This window comes from Gallinula chloropus (genome assembly GCF_964237585.1).
Source record: "Gallinula chloropus genome assembly, chromosome: 4".
Taxonomy (NCBI): domain Eukaryota; kingdom Metazoa; phylum Chordata; class Aves; order Gruiformes; family Rallidae; genus Gallinula; species Gallinula chloropus.
Genome location: NC_140088.1, coordinates 67,351,148 through 67,370,044, shown reverse-complemented (window position 1 = coordinate 67,370,044; position 18,897 = coordinate 67,351,148). Strand labels below are relative to the sequence as shown.

The 18,897-nt window shown below is 43.6% G+C and overlaps 1 protein-coding gene across 1 annotated transcript in view; it reads right to left on the bottom strand.

Moving 5' to 3' along the window:
- The window catches only part of SMARCAD1 (SNF2 related chromatin remodeling ATPase with DExD box 1), a 45,768-nt gene extending 29,445 nt beyond the window's left edge, over nt 1–16,323 (bottom strand). The window contains exons 1-4 of the mRNA XM_084263321.1: nt 16,298–16,323; nt 15,769–16,024; nt 4,731–4,902; nt 1,403–1,586 (exon numbers count right to left, since the gene is read on the bottom strand). Coding sequence (XP_084119447.1) covers nt 1,403–1,586; nt 4,731–4,902; nt 15,769–15,967 — 555 coding nt within the window. The 5' untranslated portion in view covers nt 15,968–16,024; nt 16,298–16,323. The remainder of the gene's footprint in view (nt 1–1,402; nt 1,587–4,730; nt 4,903–15,768; nt 16,025–16,297) is intronic.
- Between the last annotated feature and the right edge of the window lie 2,574 nt (nt 16,324–18,897).

Here is an 18,897-nt window from a genome sequence, read left to right as displayed (position 1 = left end):
TATCCGTCTACAAATGCAGACAGAACCTTACAGTTTTGCTATAAATACTAAGTTTCCTTTCCAAAATGCTTGTTATTTTTCCTTAACAGCCTTCATAACTTGCATAGGGTTTGTCAGGACAGACTGTTCCAAACCCTTCTTGAAGGAACAATAAATTTGCCTAATATTCTTCAGTCTTCCTTAAAGAAATGATGTGATATGCAACCGTGGACAAAAAATGCACAGCCTCTATGGACTACAAAGTTTTGCAGGTACATGTGCTATTCTCTCATGAGAATGAATACTGTCAGGACTACACACTACCGAGTGGTGTAAAACACCATTGAAGCCACAAACATTAGTCAGATACACCACATGTCATTCCTAGTTTAGTTTCTAAGCTAGGATGTAGTGTTATCAACTCGAATTTAAATACATTCCACAGGACCAAAAACTGAGGCTTCATACAGTCTGGACATCTGTGATGCAAATTTGATTACAACATCCACGACAGACATTCCAAAACCACTATTTGCATCCTCCTCTTTCTTCCTGAAGTAGAAAGCCTAAACATAAAGCTTGATCCACTTAGAAAACACACCCAGTAAGGAGCTCAAGTAAAATTCCTGTGTATCCTTAATGCTATTTCACAGCAGCCAAGAAACTTGATAGAATAATTAAAAAAAAATTAACTTTGAAAGCTGAAGCTAGTGAAAACCTAGTTAAGTGTTATCTCTGAAAAGTAACCTTGTAAAGAACATGTTTTATTATATGAAAGATACTTTGCTGTAACAAGTTACCATAATGTTACTGGATGTTTGTACTGTACCCTGGACAATGGCCAAGGGTAGTCAGATTATGCTGACATGTGAACCCAAGATAAATCACAGCAAATTCAAACCTACCATCTTTCTGCCTCACTGAAGTACTAAAGGCTTAGTGTATGAAATTTCATAAACTCAATGGTGCAACATTTTGTCTATTAGATGGCAATGTCGTCATGCATTCTGCATTTAATCACTTAACTACTGATAGCTGATATCCACACAACATCAGTTAAGACAGCTATAACTAAGATCAAACGTCAGAACAGAAAGAAATCATATCAAAGTTTTCAAAACACTGGAATTCACTGTTGCTTAATTTTAAGGTTTTTTGAATATATGTATGTATATATAAAGTGTGTGTACACATACATATATATGTATCTGTTTTTACATACACATCGGTGCCTGTGTTAAGTATGCATGTGCATAGTCCAGGAAGCGTTACATGGCTGTAGGTCCCCTAAAATACACTATCTCTATATACCCTCTTGCTGTAAGAATTATATAAGAGTTACGGCTGTTCCCTCTAACATAGACAGATGTTTAGGAATGCTGTGTAAAGAACAGCCGTCAAAATAAATCAAGAGCATGATTACTTGTAGTAATTCTTGGTCACTTCTTTGGGGAAAAAGTTCCTTCAGTGTTTGCAGCTTTGTGTCTGTGACGTCCTCTACACCCTTCTCCACAGCTGGCGGCTGATCCCCACCATTTACGTATGCCAATCGGGGAAGTTCATCTTCAGGCTGTTCATCATCATCATCATCATCAGACTGTTCAGAGCTACAATGCAAGGATAAAAAGAATAACCATTCATTTTTGTTTATGAATACTTTACTAGAAGGTTACTGTAAAGCAAGACCAGCAGGATGGTACAAAATGTGTTTTGATGTGTTCAGTAACGCTGAGCCAATGTGTACCAAAGCGGTACCTCCTATGCAGGACAAAATACAGCACATGGGATTAGCTACAGCCTTCTGTTTGCAGTCAACACATTTCAACCGAGCAAAAGAAAGGAGGGACAAGGGAAATACCATGACTTATCCCCATACTGTGCTACAAAACTTTACTTGCCAATTTAGCTACAACCACCTGAATACACTCACTCATTTCAGGTACCTGAATTACATCAGACCATGCAAAGTTTATCTCAGTTTTGATAGCATTTATTTGCCCAACAGATAAACAGATGGGGATACGTTCTTTGTAAACACTTGGCAGATACAGTACATCTCTCTGTCCTAGTTCTCAGCTCACTGAGAAAGAAAATTCAGAGATCCTTATGCAGCACCTTCAACATGGGAAGAACCTTCCTGGAAAAGGCAAAGGCCTAAATTTACTGGAAGATTTATTATTAGAGCTAACCTGCAGAAAAATCAATCCCTATGTGTTTTTCATTATATTACTGAACATCAGCAAAGGTGTCCCCTCTGACTGTTCTCCACAGACACATAAAAATCTCCTTTCCTGAATGAAAATCAGTTGAATTGTAAGGAGTTTGCCATTTCATAGGGATTTCACCATGAGAAAGGGTTGCCTACAGGTCTCCCTACAGATTTGGTAAAAGACTAAAAAGAAACCTGTTTTCCTTCACGCTTTCTTTAGCAGTTGCAACAGGCAGATTGCAACACAATTCTGGAAAAAGTAGTAACATGCCACTTACATAGAAAACATGCTATTTTGAGACAACTGCTCATCAAATAATCCCTTTCTCCCTATCCTGTTCAAGGGTCATGCAAAGCTACATGGACTCTCCAGTTGTTTCTCCTACAGTGAAAAAACCCAAATTCCTCCAATACACCCAGCCATCCAATTGTAAGCTTCAAGAGGTGATTCAACATCCACTTAAAAAAAGTCTTAGTGAAATGATACACTAAAATTATACTAGCATATTCCAGATCTTTTTGCCTTGATAAAGAAAAAAGTTTGTTTATAACCTGCATTTAAAAATCAATCCAAATGGAAATGGTAGCACTGTAATCACTCTATCGTTTCCTATCAGGGACTAACATCTAGATGCTTGTCAACAAAGCAAGAGCTGCACACATCATAAATCTTGTCCTCTCTGTATAATCACATTCTTATCAAGCATGAAGAAAAAAGCTCACTTAACCACTAATGAGTATGACTCCAACCCACAAAACCTTGCGTTAAGAGTTCTGCTTTTTCCCCAGAGTTCAAACAATGATTCTGGTAGTGATACTTGTGGCAAACTTCCTCTTAGGAAAGACTTGCTTTCTGCTCTCTCCCTTATTCAGGATAAGGGGCACTCCAATACCCCACAAAAAGGAAAATAAATAAATAAATAAATAGATAGATAGATAAATCACAAAATCCCCAAACACTAGGTAACAAGTGCAATAAAATGCACAGTGCAAAGACACTCAATTGACTGATTCTGTGCAAAGCCAGGCAAAATTCAGCAGACACCAGAGCTCCTAAGTTTGTCCAAATCCAAGCTAACTCCAGTCATGCTCTCAAGTTGTTCACTACTTTATCAAAAGGCCACTTTCACCCAAGCCAACACACTGTGCTAACGCATCAGGCACTGAGGTGCCTGGTACATAATCAGCAGCTACACAGGAGTAGCTCAGAGTATAAGAGGACGTAACTTATGTTCAAGAACCCCACTAGCAGGAACCTTTCTGTCTGGCTCTCATTCCAGTAATGAGAATGCAGTACAGCAGCCGCAAGCTGTGGCTCTGCAAGTTGGATCCTGCATGGCTTATCAGCGTCAGCTCCATCCCGCACCAGGCCGCTTGTACTGCTTCCAAATTAGGTTGATCCCAGCAGCACTGTAACTCTACTTACACAGCACTCCACTTACACAAACCAACGCGGTGCGGGCAACCAGCTTGCTGTCTCTGTATCCTTGCACAATCTACAACTTAAACCATAAACAGTGATCTCCTGTTTCTGTCAACTCCTAATTTATTTATTTTTTCTTATCAAGAATCTGCATTAAGCTGGAGCCTCACACGAGATGCATTCAAAAAAGTTTTAAAAATAATCAAGAATTCCAGATAATAGCAGCAGGAAAAAGCATTATTTCATTTCTGCTAACAAGCTTCACTAACTCCATGCTCTATGGACTGAAAAATCTGACAAGAGACTACACCTGTTAAAGGTTGCTACTCCCATTAGAAGTTTTCCACAGATTAGTACAGACAGACTGTCAAAAAACCCCAGAGTATTCCATCTTGTTTTGCTTAGCATAAGAACACTGAAAGGGCACAGGCAGTTACCACATTCTGGTCACAGAGACATTTAACTAGCAGGTAATAAATATCAGGGGGGGTTTTAAGCCACAATTGGTTGCAGGAGATGTCTGGCCATATCTTGTCTCTCCTGCATTCTCAATGCTGCCTTTTCAGCGCACACACAAGTAACTTGTACACCATTCTCTTCTCTCCTAGCTTATTCAAAAAATACAAGTTTCCGAATCACTTAAACAGTTATCACAAAGTATAGCACACATATCATGCAACTAATAATGCTATCGTTAGCTACAGACAATCTCTGCTTGCTCTCCTGTGCACTATGGTTTCTTAAAATGAATAAACAAAGAAAACAACAACAAAAGAGACCCACAAAACAACCACAAAAACAAGCTAAGATCAACTTTAAAACTAACAAAGCAAATATATTATGGTTAAGCTTTCAACTGTCATTAAAAGGTTTTCAGAGGGGCAAATGCACAAACATATAATGAACATCACAGGACTCATCCCCTCCCAACCGTCTTCTCTGAGATGGCTAAAGAGATGGATTCTTCTTTCCCAGAAATCCACTAAAAACTCTAAACTGAAGTTTAGAGGGGCAGGTAAATCACAAACCAGTAAGCCAGAACCTAGCCTCTGATTTTCAATTTAGAACATCACATCAGGTTAGATGTATAACATTAGAGAAAATTGGCTTAAGACATACATTACAGCCACATCTCTCCTCGGAGCCCTGTTTTCTTTTGCAGCACTGAATTTTCTTGGTTCTTCATCTTCACTAGATGACACATCCAGGAAGTGTACCCCTCTTCGCTGCTTGAAATAAGATCGTTTCCGTGTCATCTGGTCTTCAGGAGTTTCTGGGATGGTGGAGTACCCTGTATAAGCCATTTCAATAAGAGAAAAGATAGGAGACAATGACTTAAGACTTACAACTTCAAATGCTTGTCTGTACACATAGTTATGACTTCTTCCTTATACACAGCAACCATTTAAACAGAGCTCACATCCTTACGCATGGAAAATTTCTGTAAGATGTATTCCTTCAAGTGGTAATTTACCTGGTAAAAAAGGCTCAGTCCTCTTATACCAAACAAGTAATTTTTATACCACAAAATTGAAGAGACCATGTATTTCAAAGTTAATAACTACTTACAAATACGTTAATATTTTTGGGAAAAATTAATATCAGCAAAATACTCTGAACTACTTCCAGGCTGATCAGGCCATGGATAGAAACATAGTGCTGTATCTGTTACTTGCTTATCGTAATGACTTTTCAGAGAGGGAAGGCCAGCCTGACGGTGCAGAAAACTCAGAAGATATACCAAGGAACTCAACAGGTTAAGTTGCAATTCCTATAGAGAGATAATCTATTTAGTCAGTATTCTGTGACATGATGTTCCAGATGATTCTTAACAAGGAAGCTTAGCATATGGAAAGATGTCCCATGTTCTGTACGAAGCATTGGCATATACAGAATCTATACACAATCAAGGTATGTCGCTGTGAAGACAGACATCTCACCAGCCACATACTAGCTGCAGATACACCTGCAAAATTGACCCACTAGAGGTGCATTAACACGAACTAACTTTTCAGTTCTGAGCACGCTTGTAATACAACCGAAAGCAGAAGCACCTGGTCTATCCATGTAACTCCCAAACCAGTCAGGAGTAATGCATAACCGTGTCCCCCAATGTCCACTACACTGGAACCAACCCCACGCACAAAGCCAGATGGGAAAACACAACCATAGCAGAAAATCTACACAAAACCTGTCGCAGAAAATAGGTCTTGAACCTGAAGTGGAGAGAGTACTGGAACACTGTAAAACAGAACCAGAAATCCCACGCTTTATTAGACTTTGCCCTGACACCCTCTTTCAGGACAGTACCAAGCACAGCTAAGACACAGTATGCTCTAACTGCGTGTACTGTGTACGTCAAAAGGGTTCTAACAACTCTGAAGGTCCCATATAAGCTTGGGCAAGGTAAAACACATGGTTCAACCCACTGCCTACAGAGCTTAGAACTGTTCTGCTGCTGTCTCTAGCAAGCACTAAGGAAAAGACCCCAATTTTTAATTGAGACACGTGGACTTGAACATGCAGCCTCTTGCCCTTCTGCCTTCAAATCTAAACTAAACAGAACTAGAGAGGTGTCAATTGTGTCTGAGTATCAAGTGAGCTATTTCTTGTCAGTAACTGAGAAAAGCACTCAAGGCATTTTGTGCAAAGCATGAGCCAAGCACTGTATGCAGCCTGACTGAGTGCAGCAGCCCCACCTGCCCAAGACTTTGTTCCTCTCTAACACTTCACCGTTTTTACAGCCAGTGCTGTAAAAGAAAGAATAGTTGGTAAACCAAGTAATTTTCTTTAAGACCAGACAAATTATAGACCCCGGAGGCATATGACTGGAGAAAGGAAGATGAACCCACAGAGTTGCAGAAAGTATTTTCTGTATGAAAGTAACCTACTGGAAAATAAATTTAAACTAACTCACTGTGGCAGCACTCATGGGGGGGGCGGGGGGGGAAAATCCTAAAAGTACAAGCAATCTGTTGACACAGGAAACTATCAGGTGATACTGGTTTGAAAAGGAAAGGTACCAAATAAACTACAGAAATACGATACTGAATGTCATATAACATACTGCTGTAAAGGAGGTACTTGTTTAGTATCTATGCAGAAATGTAAAGGAGGGTTCAATGAGAGTTTTTAAAGAAGCAATCAGTGAAGCCCCAAGTCTTCAGATGACCTTAGTTACACACAAGAAAAATTCTAATGAAAATAGGATTTTTAACACTTCTACCAGGCATTAGCCTATCGGTCTGGAAACAGAGAAGCAAGAAGGATGAGCACATAATTATCATCATCTCAGCTTTTAATCCACAAAATACAAATGTAACTAACTCTGACAGAGTAAGAACTGTCTTTTTTTCAGTAGAGCAACACAGCCTTTAATTTCCATTTAACTGCCTCCATAACCTGTCATATTTCTGTACTTCTTACTGACCAGGTTTCATAAGGGCTTTGTCTGTCTTTCATGACAAAGAAGAATCTGCTTCTCAGGTGACTGGCAAGCACCCGGAACATCACAACGAAGGTCCACTTGCAGCACATACACAGGCTCCACCCAAGATGGAGCCTCAGCTTCCGACCCTGCTGGTACCTGAGCAAAGGAACCCCCAGGACCCACTCTGGCTGTCAGAACAGACCCCCTTGCACAGACTCTCAGACACGGACACCAGGTCTCTCTCCACCCTCCATCCAGTGACAAGTGTCGGGTCCCCTTGTCCTGGGCTGCCCCACACACAAAGAGGCAACTCAGGCCCTCTGGTCCCTCCCTGGCTTCCCAGGCCGCTTCACCTGCTTGCTGGCTGTCCTCAGGTACCCTCAGCCCCTCCACAGGGGCTGCACAGCAGGGTTGGACCACAGACAGGCAGTCCTCCACAGCCCACCCTGGCCATCGCTTGATTTAGCATTCATTTTATCCCTCCAATTGCCCCCAGGCACAGGAGCAGATCCTGTGACCCCTGGTCCTCACTCCAGCTGCTGGCACTCAGACCTCTGTGCACACCAAACAGATTCCCCTCACCCAGAAGGATAGCTAGGACAAGATTTTAACGAGAATACAGGACTAACAATGGTGATCATGAATGGGGCACAGCCAGACAAGTATACTGACTGGTCTACATGTGACCACCACCTGTTAGACCCTTAGCACTCCTTCTCCGCTCCCCCCAAGTCGATCCTCCTCAAGCCCCTCTCTGATCCTTCCTCCACCTTTGGTTCCTCCCTTTGAACATCCCATAGCAAGCTTTGTATGAACCTAAAATGCTCTTACTCACATTCCACACCCTCAAAAGTTAGCAACCCTTCTCAGGCTGAATGGAGCTCCCAACAGCTTTGCTGTGGACTTACTGTGATGGGCATCACCCTCCACTCATGGGAGAAGGTGGGGCAGAGGCCATTCTTCCTATTAGGTTATTTGGGCTCTCCCACCAGTCACCACGCCCTGGCACAAAGACGACAGGCCTTTTAACCCACTCCTCACACTGAACTAACAGAAGCTCCCCACTGTTGATAACTTGACGGGTGTGAACACAGAGCAAGAGAAAATAGAAGAGACCTCAAAATTAGAGACAGAATAGCTGTGGTTTATTAAAAAAGCCTCAGTGAGGGGTGGCAGGCAGTAATACAGTCTGAATTGGGGTGCTGGACAGGTGAAAAAGACCCCAAACCTCTGTGCACTAAAAAGCCTGAATCGCAAATAAGAAAAAAGACAAAAACTGTGACAGAAAGAAGGTGCAGGGGAGTCAGCTACAAAACACCAAGGAGAGTTGAGTTTTAATGATCCAATTGTCAGCATGAGTCCTGATATAAAAGGATTTTACATCCTCATAATGCAAATACAGCATCACGGGCATCCTACCCCCTCTAGCACATCTATCGTTTCTTAAAACTCACATGCATATAATCCAAACACCACTGGTGCTCTCTCAACTCCTACCTCTGGAACCATAACTTCTGCTGGAAATAAAAATAGCTTCTTCAGTCTCCATTCATTAATGCACAAACTTGCCAACTTGAGCTACTACAGAGCCCAACACCAGTTTTCAAAGCTGATTTGACAGCAGAGACTAAACACAGAGGAGCCCAGAATAAATTAACTTAATATCACAATGGACAAGTAAGTTACAGGGTGTCTAACTCCTTCTCCTGTGATTGGTTTTAATTGAGTTACCATAAAAATCTAAACCTTTTCTGTCACTTTCAAAACATAATGGAGGATTATGGTAATGATTTTTAGAAGACACAAAAGCCTCACTTTGCTAGGTAACCTTGTTGCCTTTAAAAGTACATAGACACATAAACTTAGGAAGGCATAGAAATTACTAATTCTGAAGCAATAACATACTGTCCCAAAACCAGCCTCCTCACAACCAAGAACACCACATTGGCAGTAGAAAGCTCCTCAGCAGAATCTTCTTCTATCAATTCATGTTTGGAAGGAGACCTTCGACACACGTTGCTTTCATTATCTGAAAACCATTTAAGATTAAGTCAGAAGAAAAACAAGATACCTTCGGGGTAGGTGGAGGGTTTGAACTAGATAACCTTTAAGATCCCTTCCTGAGGTGGTTTAGCCCTGGCTAGAGGCCACACACCCACCAAAATCAGTCTATTACTCCCCTTCTTAGATGGACAGGGGAGAAAATAATATATTAAGAGGCTCGGGAGTCAAAATAAGGACAGGGAGAGATCATCTTGTCATTGAATGACATGGGCAAAACAGACTCAACACAGAGTGAAGGAAAGAAAACTACCTACTTTATTACACTACACTACAAAGATCAGTGAAAACCAGAGTCAGAAGCATGACCAGATTTTAAAACAAACGTAACCAGATCTTAAAACACTTTCCCCCCACCACTCCCTTCTTAGCAGACTTCAGTCAGGATTTTGCTCCCTTCTTTCCCCCTATTCGCAGCACAGGGGGCAGGGGCTGGGAAAAAATGGGGTTCTTGGTTACTTCTTCATGAGCTGTTTTCCTTTTCCAGATCTTAAAACACCTCTATCTCCCCTCCTGCTCCATTCTTAGCAGACTTCACTCTAGTCATGATTTCACTCCCTTTTCCCCCCGATTGCAGCACAGGGGGGCAGGGACTGGGAGATGGGGGCTTCGGTCAGTCCCTTGCAAGTTGGTTTCCTTCTCGGCCGGGGTGTGTGGGGGGGCATTCATTCCACACCCTCTCCCTGCTGCACCGTGGGGGTCTCACCCATGGGAGACAGTCCTCCACGAACTTCTCCAACAGGAGTCCTTTCCCACAGGGCTTTATCTCTTTATCACAATGTCTCTCAGTCCCAGTCCTCCACAGGGTTATAAGCCTCCTCCAGCAAACCTGTTCTAATGCAAAACTCTCTCTCGCTCATCTCTGTGTCTCTGATTCTCTTCATGGCTGCAAGTGCTGGCAGGGGCTTATCCCAACATAGGGTCACAGCATCTTCTCTATGTCTCCACCTGCTCCATCCAGTGTGGAGCCCCTCCACCGGCTGCAGGTGGGGTCTCGGCCTTTTCCATGGGTTTCTCCATGGGCTGCCGGAGAGAAAAATGGCCCTGCACCTGGGTCGCCTCCTCCCCCACCCTTTCCCAGCCTTGGTGTCTGCACAGCTCATTCCATCTTCTCACTCCCTTCTCCAGTGGCAAAGTGCAGCTACTTCCCAGTTTTTTCTCCTATATGTGATTCTCAGAGGAGCTGTGATTATCTCTGAGACTTTGGCCTTGAATTGTCCGAAGTTTACACTGAGGCTGGCAGAAAACTGTAACTGCTGCTTACAAAAACCATCTCAGCAGCACAGCCTCACAAAACTGCAACAATTCCAACCCCGAGTGTTTCTCTGCTTTTTATTAGTTTTAAAGTTGAAGGTTTAATTTATTTGAACAATTCCTCTCCAGCAAAGTAAAATAAAGCAGAACAACTCTAAAGGTTATAAAGCTGAGCTAGCTGAGCATAGGCTATCACAACAGGACAGGAATGAGAGATACATAAGAGCACGTGAATGGAAATATCGAAACAGGTCTATAAGAAACATGAGAAGTTCACATCTCTATTAAATTAACAAAACTAATCAAGCCAGTTTTCATGATCTTTGCCTTGTGGTTAGACTATATTCCAAACATACTCCTCCTGCAAGTAGCATGACATTCAAGTGAAAGCTTTGCTAAGCAGCTTCCTTATTGCATTTAAAAAAGGACAGAAACAAAACGAGGAAAACTTACAAAAATAACATGATCTTAAAAATAATTTTATTACTTACAATATAAACTTTGGAAGATATTTAAAATATTCACTGTTTCACTTGGTGGCTTCTCATTTTATACTTCGTTCAAATAGCAATCACCATCCAGTCTTCTTGACAACTAGTTTCTATACCTCTGAAATGTTAAGTTGCCTGGAAAAAGTGTTCTCCCTCTCAAAAAAGCACTATTTACTTCTCCCCCTCGCTTCACCTATTCCACTAAACAGAATCCCTTATTAATGGGGGAGGGGAGGAGAAGACATCACATATGTAGTAAGTCCCCATATTTAGACCAAATTATAACCTTGTAGAGCAGTAACAGGTTAAACAGTTATTGCTGAAGCATGTGATTACTGCAAGCAGAATTTCCCCATTATAGGTGATTAGAAAGAACTGTTAAGGAATGCTTGCAATCCTAAAGCCAGTGCTTGACTCTAAGGCCAGAAAACACGAGTATCCCTAACTGGAGACAACAAAACCAAAATATAACTGCTTTTTGCTATTGTACAAAAAGACTCCATAAGAATAACTGGATCAAACTGTCTACAACCGTATGGAGACAATGCTAAGTTATGGAAGAAGGTACTCAAATGTGAGTGTCTTCATAATGTTAGAACAAATATGTTGTTTAGTTTATATAGCAAACGCACAGCTTCAACTGCTCTTGAAAAAGTGTCCCCTTGGATTCTGTATTTGCTTTTTAATCATACTCATTACAGTCTTTGGGTAAGCACATACCTAGTGCAGAGCCGTAATACACTGCCCTGTAATTCTAAACATAACCTCCTACACAAACCATACATTGCACTCAGAAAGTCAGCCTCTTCCCACCCAGATAAAAACAAAACTGAGGTAACACTTTGAGGCTTACCACATTTACTGACACTGCATGACACACATCATCAAATGGAAAGTCGTTTCCACCTAGTTTTGGAAAGTAGTATCAAGTGTGAGATGCTCAAGTCTGCAAGCTAATTAGTATCCCAGCTTCAAAGGAAAGTCATCATAGAATGGTTTGGGCTGGAGGGGACCTCAAAGACCACCTAGCTCCAATCCCCTGCCTTCACTAGGCCAGGATGCCCAAAGCCCCATCCAACCTGGCCTTGAACACTGCCAGGGAGGTGGCAGCTGCAGCTGCTCTGGGCAACCTGTGCCAGTGCCTTACCACCCTCACAGAGTATCTTCCTAACATCTAATGTGAATCTAACCGCTTTCAGTTTAAAGCCATTACCCCTTCTCCTATTTCATATCCTCATATCTCTAGGTAGTGGAAGGCTGCAATAAGGTCTGCCCAGAGCTTTCTCCAGGCTGAACAAGCCCCACTCTCAGCTTGTAAGCATTTGCTAAAATAATTCTCAGCATCAGCATACCTCTAAGGTGCTTCTTAAAGACATCATTTTAGAGTGACAATTACTTCACCGCATCTTCCCATGAATTGTCAGAAAGGTTCACTAAGTGCAACCGACATTACTTTCTCCCAGAAATGCTTTAAGCAGAATTATACTCAACAAACTGTGACATAAGCAAAAGGCAAGGCATCCTCAGATCATAAATGACAACACAGGAGAACAAAAAAACCAAAAAACAAACCACCAGCAGCCCCAGTGCAAGTGAATACCACGACACTCTGAACATCATGGCCCAAAAGCACTGTTATTTGGGTTATTTGAATCATACAAAGGGGATACCAACGAGATCCACATAGTTTAACTTCTACAACTTTTATTTCAATTAATTGTTGAAGCTTTTTAAGCATGCTTCATGAATACAAATCTAATTTTCAAATTCATAATCACAATTATTCCAATTATAGAAATGGAGCGGAACTGTGTTGGAATTATACTAATTAGAATAATCTCATCATCTTAATACACCAAGCTATTTGCATAATTAAAAGCTTCTAACTCAAAAGTTAGGACGATAGCTTCATTGCTTTCTTAACAGACTAATACAAATGAAGTGTGCTATTTAGTAAATACTAATTTTTATAGATAATGGAAAAATACATTCAAGTGGCTTACTACCAACTCTTTAGAGAAGTATCTTTCAGATATAATTTGACAACTGCCCCCAGAGTTTACTTCCACCCCTCAGTTAAATGATATCCAGAAATATTAACTACAACTTGGCTGCAAAGCTGCTGCAAGCCTGTATAATTTTGAATATACAAAAGCAAATAAAGACAACCAATTCTTCTGGCCATTATACTACAAAGTGCTCTACTGAAGTCCATGGCATGCATGTTCAATAGAAAGCAAGTAGCATTGCAAAGATACTAGTATATTGTTCTGCACCTTGGATGTGTGTTAGTTTGCTCTGGGAAAACAAAACAATCAGCTAGAGACACCACAGCGTTTCATGATACAACAGACAATCTGACAATTTTTTCCAAGATTAACTAAAACAATCTTTGTTAGATGCACATTTCGAGATGCGACAACACAGAAATCCAAAGAAATCCCTAGAAAGGGATACTGGAATGTTTGTGCTACTGAAGGAAAAAAGTCCAGTTTTAAAACTTTTTTTTACATACAGTGACTGCATGATATCAAATTACATAGGACAAACAAGCCAAGTGCTATTTAATGGCTTTTTTTGTTTGTATAAGTGAGATAAAGAAAAATCTCCTTTTGTTTCCCCAGTTCGATACACCAGTATTTTCTTCCTTCAGAAGAAACAGAAATGATTGTTGTGCTCACATGATTTATTTAGCACTGGGGTAAGTTATTTTTAGTTAGCTGAGTGTGAACTGCTTCTTGTACAAGATGACTCAATACTTTTGACTTATGTATTTAGCGGTAGAGAGTGCCCACAGTGCCATGAGCTGGTCACCTCTGTACCTTTTCCATGAAAACACAAAACACACTGTCCATTTTATCCAGCCCTAAACAAGAGAACTCCTGCCTTCCTGTCACTAATTAGGAAACAAGGACAAGCATCTGCTAATCAAACTAAGAATCCTCTTTTACATTTAAGTGCCTCATATCCTGCAGACAGAATTTGAGTATTTTATTTTTGGTTAACATCTACAGAGGTAAAAAATGTTATTTGACTTTTTTTTCCCAAAATGGTTAATTCCTTTAAATGGGTTACATCCCAATGACATGCAAGTAAGTGAAAAAAAGTTACCAAGCCACTCCATCTTCTATCTGTGAAAGATGAAGCAGTATGTAAATGCAGAGTATTAATCATTACATTTCAATTTCAAATGTTAGTCAGGACCCTAGTTCTACACCAGCAGCCGCTTCCATGGACACTAAGTTGATCATTTGCTGTAATTTTGTCTGCACTTGTACTCTACTACATTTTACTGGTGACCACCATCACCTCCCACTAGTTTTCCTCACAATTACTTAGCTTTCTCTTTTAGGCTGCCCTTCACCTTTGCTTTTGCCCACTCATAGCTCAACTCCTACTCATACCTCTAAACTGGGTATTACATCCCTTCTCCTCAGTCCTACCCTTGTAGAATATAAGCCAAGGGAGACCAGTATTTTGACAAACAAGAAGCTCCCAAGTTTGTTGGCCTTGGTAGTTATAGTCTACCAACATGCTTCGCTGACAAAGTCAGTCCACAGATGGTTTAACAGAAAAAAATAGTTAAAAATACATATATCAACCAAAGACAAATCAAGCAGCACCATCCACTACTTCACATCTATGTTCACCATCTAAGGGTACCTGCATTCAGGAAGTCCTGCAAGGCACAATGCAGTGACAGCACAAACAGGAAGACAACACCTGAGGAAGTGCACTTTGGGACACAATGCCAGTTTTTTCATGCAACCCATTAGTCACAAAGGACACACACGCAGAAGCCACAACTAACAGTTGCTTGCTTCTTGTGTTGAGCTCTCCCTGCCACCAAAACATCCTCTATGTTAGCAGAGAGACTACTTAGCCCCCAGACTGGCAACGCTCAAGCCAAGATTTAGAAGTTCTTCTTACATTATTTAAAACATAAAGCACCACTTGATGTTTACTAAGGTAAACATGAGAGCACACCAGTCAGCCTGCACAAGAAACAAGATTCACAGAGTAGTAAGTACCAGTTTACTATAATATTGATTTGGCTCACCAGCCCCTTGTACATGAAAGGCTCTCTGTTATCGCAGAGATAAGGCACTACGATAAACCACCCTCTATCAAGGGAAAGTTGCACGCAAAACAAGGTGTAGTTAAACACCAACTAATACTGTTGCTCCGCTACTGACTAAATACATAGTCAAGGTCTGTCTCATCTCTCCAGTAACACCTGCATCTTGGCATCTGTATCAGAAATTAGATGGAATGGCCAGAATGCATAAAACAATCAGAAACAAATAATTTCTTTTCTTCCATTCTTACTGCTTCAGTACCAGAAAAGCTACTGACAAATGCAATTATACAGCTGACAGCCCCTACAGTTGTTTATAACTATTAACTGATGAATGCAAACAGATACAGCCTGTCTACCCAACCAACTCAATAAATTACTGAGCTAACAAGTTATTCACACTTCCATGAAAGATACAAGACACTGCATGCAAGCTGCATTTATCAGGCAACTAGAAGTTGGGTTTTTTTCCTTTGAAAGCTCTGAGATACTATATTAGGTTAAAAGAAATGACTGTAAAGATGATCAATGAGAAAGCATAACATACATTAGATGTTTAAGACATAAGACAGTTGCTTATTCAACCAAAAAAAAAAATAATTGTTTCCACTTTAGCTATCAGAAAGGGTTCTGAGTTGACTGCACAGGTTCAGCTGGCACAAGAACTGCTACAAATAAGCCTACTTTCCTGAAAACGGCTATGAAATACGTGCACACAGGAAAGTGCGTCTGCAAAACAGGCAAAGAGTAACACAAGCAAACAAGCGAAGGCAACGACCATTTTATTCCCCGACACGAAGTCCTTACACCGTCCTTACGGTGCACGCAGAGCACCTGACTCACCAGTTCTCTCCGCCACATCCGACGCCGGAGTGTCCGGCCTGCTGCTATCATCTGCCGCTTCCTCCTCATCCCCCGCCGCCGAGCCGCCCGCCGCAGCGCGACTGGCTACCTGCACCTTGGCGGCCGGAGACTGGGGTTCCTGCTCGGCGTTCTTTCTCTTCCTCTCAAAGCGAAAGCGGTCCAGGTTGTACAGGCTCATGCTGTTAACCTACCGCCACCGCCTCCGGCGCCGAAGGCGGGCTCGACCGCGCAGCGCCTGTGGGAACAGCCGGGAAGAGGAAAAAGGCGGCAGGGCTCGTCAGACACCGCTCAGTAAGACCCGGGAGGAGTGACCGGCGGCCGCGGGACGGACCGGAGGGCCCCACCGACAGGTTCCCACGGAAAGGGGAGGCCAGGGGCGCCGCCAGGTAGCGGGGAGGGAAGCACCTGCCCGCCGCCTTCCTCCCTCCCGCTCCCTCTGCCTCCCTCTTCCCGCCCCGCCTCACAACGGCCGGCACCCCCGGACCCCGGCGACGGGCTCTCCACGCACCTGTCGCGCACCGGGGCCGACACCGGCGAGGCGCGGGAGACCGCAGGCGGGCGAGGGAAGGAGGGAGGGCTGGAACAGCACCGGCGCCAGCCGTCTCCCTCAAGGTACCTGGCGGCCGCCGCGACGGAGAAGGCTGAGGCGCAGCCCGGGCGACGCGGAGCACAACACTCCCCGATACCAGCGACTACGGCCCGCTCCCTTCGGAAACGATGTGCGGTGGCGTCGGCGCTGAGTTATAACGTCATCTTCTCCTTACCAATCACCTCGCCCGTACGGGGCGCCTGGGCGCGTGCGCTTTCGCGCCTTTTCCCTCGAGACTGGCGCGAGCTAGTTCCCTTACCGCGGGGACGTGGGAGGAGAAGGGTGGCGGCAGCTACCGGGGGCCCGACCCCGCGGGATCTCCGCGCCCACGTGTGGCGGCTCCCGCGAGGCCTGAGCAAAGGGCGGGGGAGGCGGCGCCTGCCCTGCCAGGGCGGCGCGGCCGGGCCCGCCGGGGGCTGCCCCTCGCTTGTGGCTTGGCGTTCAGTGCCGCCTCACGCATCTTTGCCGCCACAGTGGCGGAGTGTAGGTGCAGCCGCCGGCCCCTGGTACCGCGGGAGCGCTGCTTTGCTACCCAGCGACGGTGTGGTGCTGTCCCGCCGCCGCCCCACAAGGCGGGAAAGGAGGACTGGGGAACGGTCCTCGCAAAAGCACGTGGCTTTGGGCAGTCCCGGCCCGGGTCCGCCAGCACAGCCCCAGCATAGTGTGCCTTCTGCGGGATGGATGGAAAACCACATCCTTTGGAGGCCTCGGGTCAGGGGCTGCAGCCCGCCTGGGTTTCAGTGGATGCGGTGTGCAGGCAGGGTGGTCTCTGCAGCCTGAGGTCCCGTGGGGCCGGCTCCCAGCGGGCAGCCTGCCAAGAGCATTGCCAGGGCTGAAACCGTGTCCTTAAGTACTGTTAAGTGGCAGAGGGGAACCAAAACCACCATAATGCATCTGCCCCTTTCATACTAGCCACCTGTGAAATAAAGCAAGGCCTGGCAGTAATAAGTACCGTACCGGGGGGCCAGGTGCAGCGGCTTCCCCATGGGCCGTGCCAGCTCTGTAGCACCAAGCTCACAGAGAGCTCCCTCGCCGTTAGCGTTAATTTGCCATGTAAATTGTGGTCGCCCTAAATGCCTGAGCGAGGGTCATGGTTGTGCTGCACAAGGTCCCATGCCGCTGCCAGCATTACTTGGCTACACAGTGGCATTGTCTGACAGGCTGGTTACAGCCTGAAAGCTGGAGGTGATCCAGGTATTTCCAAAAATGTCTGCTACACGTACATTGCCTTTACTTGGGAATTTCTTTCTACCAAAGTTGCGTACTGTCAGCAGCAGTCAGCAAATCTAGGTCTTGGCTGCCTCATACTGAATCATCATCATTATAATAAAGTTTGGTTTTCTGAAGCAGACTCTCAGAGTGCTCCCCATGCCTTTGACAACACATTGTGGTGCTCGACAGTCACATTCAGCTGGCATGAGCAGCTGTTTGACTCGTTTGTCCCTGATTCCAGTTCTCCAGCCCTTCCCATCAGACAAGTGGCAAAAAGAAGTGGTACAGGCTTCAAAACATTTTTCTGGCTTTTTTCAGGCTTTTTCACACAGGTAACTCAGAAACCTGACTGGTATTCATCAGTAGTGTCTTCCCTTACTCCAGTTGCAGTATAGTAGCACAACAGTTTGTCATTTTGGTCTGTGCTATATAGGAAAGTAAAACTCAGTTCTGAACGGGTAGATAAGCTTTAAGGAACAAAAGGATCTAGAGGAACCTCTTTCCAAATCAAGCTTCAGCGAAGATTTCTTGCCTCCAAAGCAAATATTAATCTAGTATTTGGGTAGCAGATGAGCTGAAATTGGTTGGAAGCTGCATTGTATTAATCCCAAATTCAAATACTAAGTTGCAGCTGACAGTGTAAATTGAAGGGAAGACAAGTTTCTCCCACAGAAGCAGATGCCAAGGCACAGGTGGATATGCAGGTGTGGCTAAGTGGTGGATCAGTAGATGGTGCAGAGAACATCAGAGAGTATCCTCTGAGGATGGCTAAATTATCCTGGAGAAGGATGAGTTCCTGGGTTAGGCACACCTGACACAGCTGGCCTAGGGTTCTCAAAGGAGAATTCTACTTTGCAACTCATATCTAAAATAAATAATGCAACCATCAGGTCAGTCTGAAAACGGTAGAGGGACACGCCGGTCAGAACAGGGTCAGGCTACTACCAATTTGAATTTCCACTCATCTGAAAGGCACGTTACCTCCAAAAATGGGAATAAAGGAGTTTGTAGGTACATCAGAAGCTAAGCTGAGTGCAGGTTATGGGAGGAAAAAGGATGGACTGTAAGTCCATTTTAATTTGAGCATGTAGGTTTAGCTCCTTCTTGGGACCTAATAACCATCCCAAACACATCAGTGTCTTTGGAAGGTGTTAACACTGGCTTTGGCATCTCTGTCATAGTTGACTCATGTCAACTTACAGCAATATGTATAATCACCTGCAATTTAAAAATCCTGACGAGACTTAGACCACTCTTCCTATGAGGAGAGGATAACAAAATCATAGAATCACAGAATGCTTTGAGTT